This window comes from Dermacentor variabilis, chromosome 1, assembly GCF_050947875.1.
Source record: "Dermacentor variabilis isolate Ectoservices chromosome 1, ASM5094787v1, whole genome shotgun sequence".
NCBI lineage: Eukaryota > Metazoa > Arthropoda > Arachnida > Ixodida > Ixodidae > Dermacentor > Dermacentor variabilis.
The window spans coordinates 2,502,962-2,515,627 of record NC_134568.1 but is presented as its reverse complement, the minus strand read 5'-3'; the positions used below and the strand labels follow the sequence as shown (position 1 = coordinate 2,515,627).

The 12,666-nt window shown below is 50.6% G+C and overlaps 1 protein-coding gene across 1 annotated transcript; it reads right to left on the bottom strand.

The window, feature by feature from the left end:
* Positions 1–5,416: 5,416 nt before the first annotated feature.
* LOC142574891 (uncharacterized) lies at positions 5,417–11,676 on the bottom strand. The gene is made up of 3 exons (XM_075683891.1): positions 11,665–11,676; positions 6,949–7,344; positions 5,417–6,177 (listed from the first exon to the last, which is right to left on the bottom strand). The coding sequence occupies exons 1-3, from the start codon at positions 11,674–11,676 to the stop codon at positions 5,644–5,646; spliced, it is 942 nt and encodes a 313-aa protein (XP_075540006.1). The 3' UTR covers positions 5,417–5,643.
* Between the last annotated feature and the right edge of the window lie 990 nt (positions 11,677–12,666).

Sequence of the window (12,666 nt, the reverse complement as noted above, 5' to 3'; positions counted from 1 at the left end):
ACAACGAGGGCAGACGCAAGGCCAGAACAGCAGCCATCCTCAAACAGATCAAGCAATGAGACAATTGAGGAAGCTTCGTCGAAGCCGCGGAGTACAGCGATGGGAAGACCTTTGCCGTCCTTGTGGTCGACTCCAGCGGCAAGCTTTCCAATAACGCCTCCATTCGCACTTCGAGATCCCGGAGTCCCCGAGCAAGCCGCGATCGCCCTCGCCCTGCTAGACGGTCGTGGGTCCGAGATCTATAGCGATTCGAAAACGGCAGTTAGGGATTCTCAAAAGGGTTGCATCGCCAAGCAAACTGCTCGTTTTCTTTGCAGCTCGAGTCCCTGTGCTCTCACGCATAATTCAATCCACTGGTTTCAAGTTCACGTAAGGTGGGTCGAGGGTGCTCCCCCGTACCTCAATGAATCTGCTAACGAGGCTGCGCGTGACCTCACCGACCGCGCTTCCTCTGTAAGGAGCGCCGTCTCCCCTCCTCCCTACGGCCACAGAGACGCTCCCGCTACTCACAACTAGGTTATTAAATCTTCTACATGTCTAGAAGGGTCTTTCCACCCCCTCACCCCGAGTTGAATAGGGCGCAAGCCGTTTCGCTTAGACTTCTACAGACTAGCACATATTCGTGTCCGTCCGTTCTCCACGAGGCTTACCCCGACGTGTATCGCGACGACGCCTGCCCGTCCTGCGGGCAGACCTCCACTCTAGCGCACATGCTCTGGCAGTGCGGGTCGACTTACCCCAAGTTCACCAAGGAGGAGTGGGACTCGCTTCTGCGCAGCCCCGCTCTAGAAAAGCAAATCCTGGCTGTCCGGCGTGCCCGCTACCGGGCCGGTGGGCTAGGCCTGCCGGTCCCGACGTGGGACTAGCCGGGTGCGCGACGAGTTCGCCTCCTCGCCAGACTTGCAACAAAGTTTCTTCACTGACTGACTGACTGACTGACTCACTCACTCACTCACTCACTCACTCACTCACTCACTCACTCACTCACTCACTCACTCACTCACTCACTCACTCACTCACTCACTCACTCACTCACTCACTCACTCACTCACTCACTCACTCACTCACTCACTCACTCACTCACTCACTCACTCATAAAACACGTACTATCACGCACGCAGCTACTCTGGGAAGCAAAGACTACACATGCTCGCGTAACCTGATATCTCTACATATTGGGTGTCCCAACTATCATGCACCAAGATTTAAAATATGCAAATCCCACGTAGCTGTACCGAATCAAAGTAACGTTGTTCACGGTCGCTTGGAGATACTCGGGTTATTTCTTTAATTACGCCTAATTACATAATAAATCTTAATTCTTATTCAACCTCTCGAATATTATGATTAGATGAAAAGTGTATATGAGAAAATTGTAGAGCAACATGAAAAACTCCCGATACAGTTTTCCGTTGCTAAATACGGGCTACATAAAAGTGTTTTTAGGAGCGTGAAAGAAGCTCATGAAAAAAACGCAAACGCCCTCAAGCGGCCAGTCAAGCGGCAATTTTACGTGGATTCGCGAGCTTCATATACGCTAGCATGGGTGCGGGACAGAGAAGTACGATGCATGCGTGTGAGGTCTCATGTTTCTGATTTCGCGGACGAAGTTGTGATCGAACACACCCCCAGTCCTTGCCGTGGGTACAATGTCGAGAGAGGCCAGCTCCACGCCACACGCCTCCCTCGTGTACGGCGGAAACCACACGTTTTTTAAACTTCAAGAGGTTGATGTTAAGGACCCCCCACCGGGCGAGCGGCATGTCTCGTTCCCAAGCACTGTCGTACGAAGGTATGAATGCAGTTTTGGTGTAAGCTATTAGGTGGATTGGCATGAATCGTTGCACAATCTTTTAGATGGCCCTGGGATAAACGTGGAAAGCGGCCACGGCGATGTTTTGGCCGTTGTAACTTGCCTGACTCATGGAGATGTCTCCTACGCCACTGTACACTAGCGTATCGTCCACGTGGGGCGACAAATGTAGCCTAATGGATTCGACCGCGAAACAGCGCCTGACAATGTTGTTGTACACGGCGACGCCACCGCACCTTGACTTGAAGCCCATTCTGTGCCCGACGAGGTCATAACCCTTGATGGGTGCGAGGTGGTGCTGCGAACCGCGAGGACCCCTCTCCCTACGGAGTCTCCCTCGAGGTGAAGCTGTTGAATGCACTTTTGTATTTTTGGGGTGCGACTGGCCTATGTGAACGCCTTTGACTTGCTCAGGCCTTCCGCGTGTGTGTGCGAGTTCTCCACGCCTTTCCACCCTTTCCTCTCACTCGCTCTATCACACCTTTCTATTCCCTCTTTCCCATCCCCCAGAGTAGAGGAGGCCACCAGACGCATCTCTAGTTAACATCCCTGCCCTCTCTCTTTATTTCTTCCTCCACCTCCTCCCTCGAGGTGCCTGACGTGCGCATCGGGCGACTGCCCGTAGATGGCGACGAGAATGGCGTGTTTCTCAAAGATGTGTTTGTCGAAGAACTCCTGGTCCTGCTCCATGATCGTGTGCAGCCTGTCCTTTGAGTGTCCAGTTATTTCGTCAATGAGGGAGTGGTGTGCAGAGCCTGCCATATGGCTTCCCTGTGGTGGAACTTGAGCTCTCCCCTGGCGTTCGTCACAGATAGGTGTTAAGGCCGGTTGCACGTGATATCCTCATATACGTGATCTTCAAGAGATGCTTGCAGTCGTACTCGTAGACGACCTCCTCGTAACCACTACGGGGATTGTTCAAGATGCTGGAGATTAAATGCAATGGAGAGAGGGAAAGCTTTAAAGAAAGTGTAAATCCGGGTAACCTCGAAATTTTTTTACCATTACAAAACAGGCTTGTTTGAAAGAGGCTAGTCAAGCTCGACATGCTGCTTGCAGGCGGAATCTTCCTCCTCATTAAGCTCCCACCGCCGCTTGCAGCAATGGCCTGTTGGCAGTGGTAGGACGGTTGGTTTTGAATCCTATTCATTCAGCACGGCAGCCACGTGCGGTAGCGTACCACTGGACCATGGACTACACAGCGACCCCGATTGGCGGGAAAACGGTTAGTAAGTTAGTCAGTCACTTAGTTATCTAGCTAGCTAGTTAGACAGACAGACAGACAGACAGACAGACAGACAGACAGACAGACAGACAGACAGACAGACAGACAGACAGACAGACAGACAGACAGACAGACAGACAGACAGACAGACAGACAGACAGACAGACAGACAGACAGACAGACAGACAGACAGACAGACAGACAGACAGACAGACAGACAGACAGACAGACAGACAGACAGACAGACAGACAGACAGACAGACAGACAGACAGACAGACAGACAGACAGACAGACAGACAGACAGACAGACAGACAGACAGACAGACAGACAGACAGACAGACAGACAGACAGACAGACAGACAGACAGACAGACAGACAGACAGACAGACAGACAGACAGACAGACAGACAGACAGACAGACAGACAGACAGACAGACAGACAGACAGACAGACAGACAGACAGACAGACAGACAGACAGACAGACAGACAGACAGACAGACAGACAGACAGACAGACAGACAGACAGACAGACAGACAGACAGACAGACAGACAGACAGACAGACAGACAGACAGACAGACAGATAGATAGATAGATAGATAGATAGATAGATAGATAGATAGATAGAATTACTACCGGTAAATGAAATTATTTGTCCTAGCACACTTTGCTAAGTATGCGTCATTGGCGGGAATTGCATCGTTTCCTTATGTCGTTCCTTTCTTCTATATAAACGGGGAACTCAAGCAAAAGGACATGGTATGAGCACACTATCCACCCTAGGGGCGTCACGCATCGCGTTTCGTATGTACTCTGATGCATCAGTGCAAGACGGACACATTGACGCATAGCTGCATATTAGGACACACTTGGAGGGTGCAAGAGCTGCAAAGTTCCCAGTGGACGAACCGGCCACAACAATCCACATAGCCTAAAGCAACTACTTTAAAATAAATTATCCTATTTTGTGAGTGCACCCCCTTACAAAATCAACATATATCGCTGAGTCATGTTGCTTACAAATGAAGTCATAGATTTCCACATTGTCTGGGTGCCCTTGCGCAATAGTTTTCCGGGAAATGAACAAACACCACGGCCTGGTCACAACGCTACAAAGTAGAGAAGAAACACTGGAACAGGCGTGCTACCGACCACCGAGTGAGCGGAACTGAAGGTTAAAACAGGGCAAAACGAAATCGAGGCACAGGCAGACTTGTGTAATGCCTGTCAAGCCTCCAGGCATCGATCACACGGCGAGACTCCGTCTCACTCACAATAAATGGAGCAGCAAGAACCCCACGTCTAACTCATCAATGGACACCAGTGCAGGGCGGTCCTGCAGCTGATCTTTACCGCCAACCAACACCCTAACAACAGCCCAATTGTTCTATATGTTGCCTTCACACCGCACCCACATGTCAAGGATATTTTGTTTAATTTTATTTCGTTCCAGGGGTTCACGTGCCAAAAGTGCGATTTCTTTAAGAGGCATGCCTCAGTGGGGAAACCGAGATTAAGTTTGACCCACATGGGATCTTTAATGTGCCCCCAATGCAGTGGAAACGCACGTTTTGCATTCCACGCCCATCGAAATGCTGCCGCCGCAGGCGGGATTTCATCCCGTGACCTCCTGTTTAGCAGCGCAAAACCATAGTCGGTAAGCCAGCACGGCAGCTCAGGACATTTTGTCATAATGCCAAGCATTGGACGGCTTCTATTATCTCTCTCCGTGACCGAGAGGACGACGCCTGTAAAGAATGCTGCGTGTTGAAAAGCGTACTCGAACCTCCTTGGTTTTGCAAAGGGCGATTTTATTTGTATATACAGATTAATCGGCTACAGATGTGAGGCAATCCATAAATTTATTATCTTAATCTTCCCCTCTGCTGTTGCGTTTTTAGTTTTTAGTTCGGATGTCTAGTCAGTATCCCTTCAGAAAATATTGCAGGCTGACTGGCCACCTTAAACGTGTGCAGCCTACAATATTACCTGAAGTTAGATATGAGACGTCCTAACCGTAAACTAAACAGGAGATATAGGTATAAGCTACTAAGTCGCAGGTTATACCTGCCAGGCAAAGAGAAATTAATTTGACTGGTGCGGCGATTTCAACGAATCGGTACATCTTAACTTCACGTACGTAGTGGAGGATAAACAAGGACGAAAAAAGAGAGCGAAGCGGGGACAAAGATCGCAGTGCTTCATGTGTCCCCTCTTCCCCTTTTATTGGCTTTGTTCAGTGTAAGCCAGGTATATGTGAAGTCAAGATGTGCTCTCTCATGACCGTTATAACAAGGAGATATGCGTAAATTCCGAGAATGCAAAAAAAGGGTGGCCCTCTAAAAAGGAAATATTCAGGAAAAACTACGAATATCGCACACGTTACAATGTATTTATTTAAAAACACAAAAAATGTAACACCTTGCTGATCTTAGAGTGAAGCGGCATACAAATTCCGGCAGGACTCTACGAAAAAAAAAACAACGCAGAAATGTTCCCGTCTTCTGTGAGCCGCGTCATCCGCGGAATTCTCGAGATACGCCATTCCGGGAAAGTTTCGCGCGTGCAGTCAGGCTTCCGTATCGACGATTGCACAGCCGATGTTATGGAAGCCTATGACGTCCGAAAGAAGAGCCAGGACGTCCTTGTACTGCTTGAGAAATGCGGGAATCTCTGTGAAAATTACTCCGCCAAAGTCCCAATAGCGGCGAAGTGCTCAGCCTCGCGGAACTGGAACTCCCCGCACGTGTGTTGAAGGTCTCGTCGTGCTCGCCGTGGTACAGGGCAGCGCGTCGAAGGCGACGACGGCGGGCTCCTCGACTACACGCGCGGAGCCATCCACGCAAAAGTTGTTGGTGCACGCGCAGCGAGACACGCCGCCCTTGCGCCAAGCACCACCGCTGGAACTGCGGCCAGGACTGCGCAGTGCTCCTGCGATGGTCAGGCGGTGGGCGGAGTTTTTCAGGACGCGGGGCTGGCGCCTCCTGGGATGACACACTGTACCAGCTGCCAGCTCGTTCCGCCTCCTGTGAACCATCGTCTTGGTTGGTGAAGCTGGAGCGAGAAGCCACGCCGAGATTGCACCAGCCGATCCGCGACCACAATGTCTTTGACTGACTCGCTGGTGGGGCTTTCCGCTACAATATAAAAATTTCGCGGCAAATCAGACTCTTTGCATCACGGTTGATAAATGTTACTTGATAGTTTGTTTTTTCTCCTGTATATTTTTCGTTCACACAATGAATTTCAATGCTAAACACTTTAACAGCACGTTAGTAAGAAAATATCAAATTATTTATCTTTCTTTATTAATATTTTATTAAGAGCCTAATCGTACCGCAATGCTTTAGGCTCTTGGGCGCTTATGCAAAAAATCCTCATTCCTCTAGAAGTGCTGTCAAAAGCAGATGGCACCTAACCATCATTTTCTACGTTTTATTAACGAAAACAACCTGCCAGGGGCAAACACCCAGCTACAATCAAAGTACTTCTCCTTCCTCAGCTTTTGGTTACTTGAAATCATCACAGGCAATCCAATAAGGCTTACACTAAAAGAACACACCCTCACGAAGCAAACGCAGTGTAGCGTGTGTTCTCTTTGTGTTCGTCCTTCTCTGGTGCATGAAACATATTTAGGCAAGCTACAACATGCCCGCTGAACAGGTTGAAAGCGCCTGCGCACTCAATGTACAAAGGAGATGCAGGTTTCTATTCGGAATGCATCTAAGTGATAAGAAGTATTCGAAATAACCCTAAAATTGCTTCGCGCGATCATTCCCACGGACCTTGTGTGTAGGGTGCCACCAAGATGAGGGTGACCTCTCGCCAGAGCACTGCATGGAGGCTAGTTTTAAACTCTCTCTCAGAAATGATATGGTTAGGCTGATAGAACATGTAAAAATATTCACCTGTCGACTGTTTCGTTGACCAAGACGCTCCGGCAAACATCTCTGGACCAATGGATTACCGACACGTGGCAGCCGCCAGAAGGAAAGACCCCGGGATCCCTGCCGCGTTTCGTCCACCCACGACAACGGTGAGATCGATGGTCGCCGTCTGCGGACACAGTTGCTGACCCCTGAACGCCGCCGCAGCCGTCGTCTTGTTGAGCAGCATGACGAAATCCGTGGCCAGTCGTCTTTGTATCCTGGTGCGAAGTCGTCGCATCGAATTGAGGCCGTTGCATCACGATTGACACGAGGCGTCGCAAGAGTTTTGCTCGGCGGAAAAGAAGGAGTTCCCGCTGGTCGCGTCCTGGAAAGTTCGCCGGATTGTTTAGATGAAGCACTGCGCGACGAAAGCGCCTAGTTGCTCCCACAGAATGGAGGCGGCTGCGCGAAGCACGAGACAGCTCCCTGCTGTGCTCTTCATTTTCTTCTGCTCACGCGCCTAGAACACTTTCGAGGAAATATATTTTGTACATGCATATCGCGTGTTTCTCTTGAGCGATGCGCGCGGGCGCCCCGACGAAGAAGACGAAGTGCTCCTGATTCTTGACCTGTCGGCTGAACTGGCCAGTGCTGCACTTGTTTTTGTAAATAAACTTTGTAAATAGTCCTTAGTATTCAATCCATCGTTCGCCTAACATCTTTGATGGAGGTTGGCGATTCCCAACGCCAACGGGGACAAGATCGTGCCATCGCCTACGCTAGCCACCTCCTCAGGAGCGGAAGCAACTATTCGATTACAGAGCGTCAATGCCTGGCTCTCATTTGGGCGGTTTCTAAATTCCGCCCATATTAGTATGGGACGCACTTCTCGTTAATCACGGACCATCACACACTCTGCTCGCTCTCGTCACTCAAGGGTCCTACCGGTCGGCTTGGTCACTGGGCTCTGCGGTTACAAGAATATTCATACACAGTAATGTACGAATCGGACCGTTTACATCAAGACGCAGACACTTTATCACGTTGTCCAGTGGACGAATCACCCGTCATTACTCACACTGATACCACGCTTGCGTTTTATCCGTTTCTCAACTGCTCCACGTCATCGACGAGCAACGCCGTGATGCCACCTTGTGCGCCAACTTCCGATTCTTCCTTTCACTAGAGTTTCCTGCGGCATGGTGCATTATACCCCCACAACGTTCGACCCGATGGTCTTGCCATACTTCTCGTCGTTCCTAAACACATACCGTCAGCGGTTCTTCATGAACTTCACGACTTACGAACCGCCGGTCACATTGGCGTTTCCCGCACTTACGACAGGATTTGCCGACGCTTCTTTCGGCCAAGTCTTTCCCGCTCCGTCCGGAAATATGTTGCGGCGTGTGAGAAAGGCCAGCGCCAGAAAACACCGTGAACGCTCCCTGCCGGATGCCTTCAACCGCTCGACGTCCTGTCGGAGCCGTTCCTTCGCGCGGGCTTGGACTTACTTAGCCTTGCCCCTCTATCAACATCTGGCAACAAGTGGGTCGCTATGGCGACAGATTACGCCACGCGCTGCGCAATCCCCAGAGAGCTGCCAACAAGCTGCGCCACAGGTGTCCCCAATTTCCTTTTACTATGCGTGATTTTGCAACATGGAACTCGGCGCCAATTGCTCATTGTAATCGCTGACGTCCTGCAGTCCTGCTCAACCAGTCACAAGCTGACTATGTCTTACCATCCGCAAACTAATGGTCTCACGGAATGTCTGAATGGAACCCCAATATACATACTTGCAAAGCATGTCCCCTGCGACCATACTCATTGGGACCTTGCTTTACCGTACGTCACATTCGCATATAATTCTTCCCGCCACGACACTGCCGGTTATTCCCCGTTGTATCTGCTGTTCGCCCGAGAACCAACATTGCCACTGGACACATTCCCCCCATCAGCTAATATGCACTTAAAGGGAAGCTGAAGAGTGTGTAGAATTCAATAAGACGCTCATATACGGATGCGAGAACCTTATAAACCATGTAGGTAAAGTTTGGGTTTTTTTTTTTCAATTAGGAGCGACGTAATCGTCGGTTAAAATTGCGCTGTAGCTCTGCCCCCCGTCGAATGCCGCGCGCTGCTGCTGACGCTGACGATGCGAGCGGAGACCGGAAACCGCGGTGTTGTCCGTCAACTCTAGTGTTTTGTTCCTTCGCAGCCTGCGCGACCGTTGCGACCGTGCCTGACCGTGCTTGTTTCTGCGTGCGTGCCAGCGTAATCTGCTTCGATCGACCCTGCATTCCTTTGTTGGTGCGTCTGCGTGTATGTAGAGCGGTAGTCAACGTGCGCAGCATCACCTGAAGTGGTGGGCCGATCATGCCGGCTTTCTGTGCAGCCTACGGTTGCACGAGCACCAGCGGCCGCGATGATGTTGTCTTCCATTGCTTCCCACAAGACAAGAAACATTTAATGAAGTGGGAGGCTGCTGTGAAGCGAAAGAATTTCAAGCCCTCAAGAACAACAGTGCTGTGCTCCAACCACTTCCGTGACGACGATTATCACGAGAATTTATCATTAAAACGTGCGTTGGGTTTGCCAGTCAAGTCGGCTCGTCTAAGGCCCGGCGCAGTGCCGTCAGTGTTCGCGTACACAAGAAGCTCGTCACAGCTGTCAAGGCTGCAGCTTTTGTGAAAAGAAGGAAGCTTGAGGTAAGAACCTGACTGCGCGAACCATTGTTCAGTGTATTTTAATACGTGTAAGCTAGTGATTGCTACAATGCTTTTTTCAGATAAATGGAGTTTGAGCTGGTGTACCGGTTTTCGGTAACAGTGAGGAGTTACGCCTGAATTAACCGACCGTCTCACGTAGCCGACGGAATTCGCCGCCTTTACGACTTCGGTTACGAGTAGTGTGCGGATGGCGCACAGATGAAGGTCACTACACGTACTGCATGAACCGGGAAGCTTTTCACGCGTTTAAACCGTCTTTGTAGATTGCCGACAGCTTTGGACAGCGCACAGATGCCGACGATCGCATCCCCGCTTACGGTGCACGAGGAGGCATGCAGGAACACAACACTATAGTTGTTTGACCGGAAACGAGCTCACTAGATCGGCGAAAGATCGGCGAGATCACTAGATCGCTTTGCAAAAAACATACTCACCAAAGAGCATTTCCAACACGAGGAGATCCTAAGACTTCGCTTTCGTTCGCGTCGAAAGCACTGCTCGCACCAGCATCGTTTGCTTCTTTGAGTGGCCGGCTCTTCGCAATCGGCTCTTACATGTAGGGAGTAAAGCCAAATTCCTCAGAAAAACGCAGTCTCTCTAAATTTTCCATTACCTCTTAATTTTCCATTACAGCACCAAACTACCTGGCACCGCGCTTCATGTGTAGCGGCAGCGGTCGGTCACTAGAGTTGACGTCACGAGGCGCCCGACCAATCACAGGCGGAAACGAGACGCGCGAGCTGGGCGTGTCCGCTGCTGCACTTTTCGTCGAAATAAAATATATTTGCGCTTTCTTTCGCTCAATTTCGATACGATATTCGAATTCGGAGGGTTGAAAACCATTATGTACACATGTTCACTCATTTTTTCTGGAAAACCTTTCAGCTTCCCTTTAATGCCATCACAAGGGCAGCGCAAGCACGCGATATTGCCCACGTTCACCTCCTGGCTTCCCAAGAGAACTAACGGCGCATGTACGGTCGACAACCCAGAGATCGACAACACGTGATCGACTTTTCACCGCACCAGAAGTCTACCTCTAGTACGGTTGCAGTCCTCAACCCATCACGTTGGGCTGCCACAGAAACTCCTGTCTCGGTACACAGGCCCATACTGAGTGCTGCGTGCCGCGACTCCATTTACATATGAAATTGCCCTATTCAATGCAAGTACCTCATGTGCCCCGCATCCCACTGACGTTGTACATGTCGCACGCCTCAAACTTTATTGCGCCCCTGTTGGCACCGATATTTAGACGCACCGGGACGATGCTTCTGCCGCAGGGAATAATGCTTCATGCATATTGCGAGTTTCTTTTGGGCGATATGCGCGCTCGTCAAGACGATGAAAGCCAACTGCTCCCAAGTCTCGAGCTGTCGGCTTAAGTGGCCAGTGCGGTAGTTGTTTTTGTAAATATACATAGTAAATTGCCTTCAGTGTTCAATTCATCGTTCGCGTGACATCATCTTCGCAAGTTACGTCTTCATCAGAGGATTACTATTGTCATTATCATTATTATTATTGTTACTATTATTGTTAGATTATGTTAACATTATTATTCCATTTCAAAACACATATACATTGCACAGAGATGGAAATATGGCAGGAGCAGGCTGACCACAGCCACCGAGAGGCGCACAACGCCTGCCTATTATTTAGGAACAAGGGAATACAAAAAGAATTTTAAGATGGGAAGAAGAGAAGTTGAGGTGGAAATTATGGTTGTTTCAGGGATATTCCTTAAGTTCTTCACACATTATTTTTTAACCATTTCTCGCGAAAGTTTTCGTATCTTTAGGAGTAACTGCAGTTTCCAAATACCATCCAAACATCGCGAATATGCACAGATGATCCAAAGTGGAGAGAGACAAGGTTGAAAAGCTCCTGCGTAAGGTCGCCAAGAGAGCCATGGGTCTACCCATGCACACGAGCACGGAGGCACTAGAAGCATTAGGCATGTACAACACGCTGAGCGATATTGCGGAGGCACGGGAACGGGCACAGAACCCCAGGCTGTCCGGCACACCTGCGGGCACATGGATCCTACGAGAAACCGGCGTTGCGCCTCGGGAAATCGAGTGTAACAGCCACGGGCTAACATCCGACCAGATGAAAAAGATCAGGGCAGCCCCCTCCCCCCCCCCCCCCCACCGCCCTGTAATATGAGCCCCGAGCACAACATCGGCAGAAGACTTGCTCGAGCCAAAGCACTCCTTCGACAGGCAGCTGCCTCCGGGAAAGCATGCTGCTTTACGGACGCAGCCAAATATCCTGGCAGACGAGCCTATGTAGCAGCGGTGGACAACAAAAATGGCACGGTCATCAACGCGTGCATGGTCCGCCCTGATAGTCCTGAGGTGGCCGAGCAGGCGGCCATCAGCATTGCACTCCTAGAAGACGATAAAAGCTTGGTATACTTCGACTCCAAGAGGGCAGTTCTGTCCTTCGGAGCAGGGGGCATATCCCCGACCGTCGGCAGAATACTTGGTACTCGGCACCTCACCTCACACTGCATCATTTGGTTCCCGGCACAAATGGGATCATTGGAGGGGCCGCCCCCTAACCTCAACGAGACGGCACACGAGGCCGCACGAGACCTAACTCACCGTGCGAGCCCGGACTCCCTCTCGGCAGGATGGGTGAGCGAGCGCGACGCCCTCGTCACTTACAATGATCTGACCCAGCACTATAAGCTGGTCAAGACAACCATGCCGCTACCGCAGAAAGCACTCAATAAACCTCAAGAAGTCCTGTGCAGGCGGCTTCAAACGGGCACCTACTCATGCCCGGCCTTCCTGCACAAAATCTTTCCGTACGCGCACCCTGGTTGCGCCCTGGCGCGGGGGCCAGGATCACCAAGGAAGAGTGACCCGCCGTGGTTGCTCAGTGGCTATGGTGTTGGGCTGCTGAGCACGAGGTCGCGGGATCGAATCCCGGCCACGGCGGCCGCATTTCGATGGGGGCGCAATGCGAAAACACCCGTGTGCTTAGATTTAGGTGCACGTTAAAGAACCCCAGGTGGTCAAAA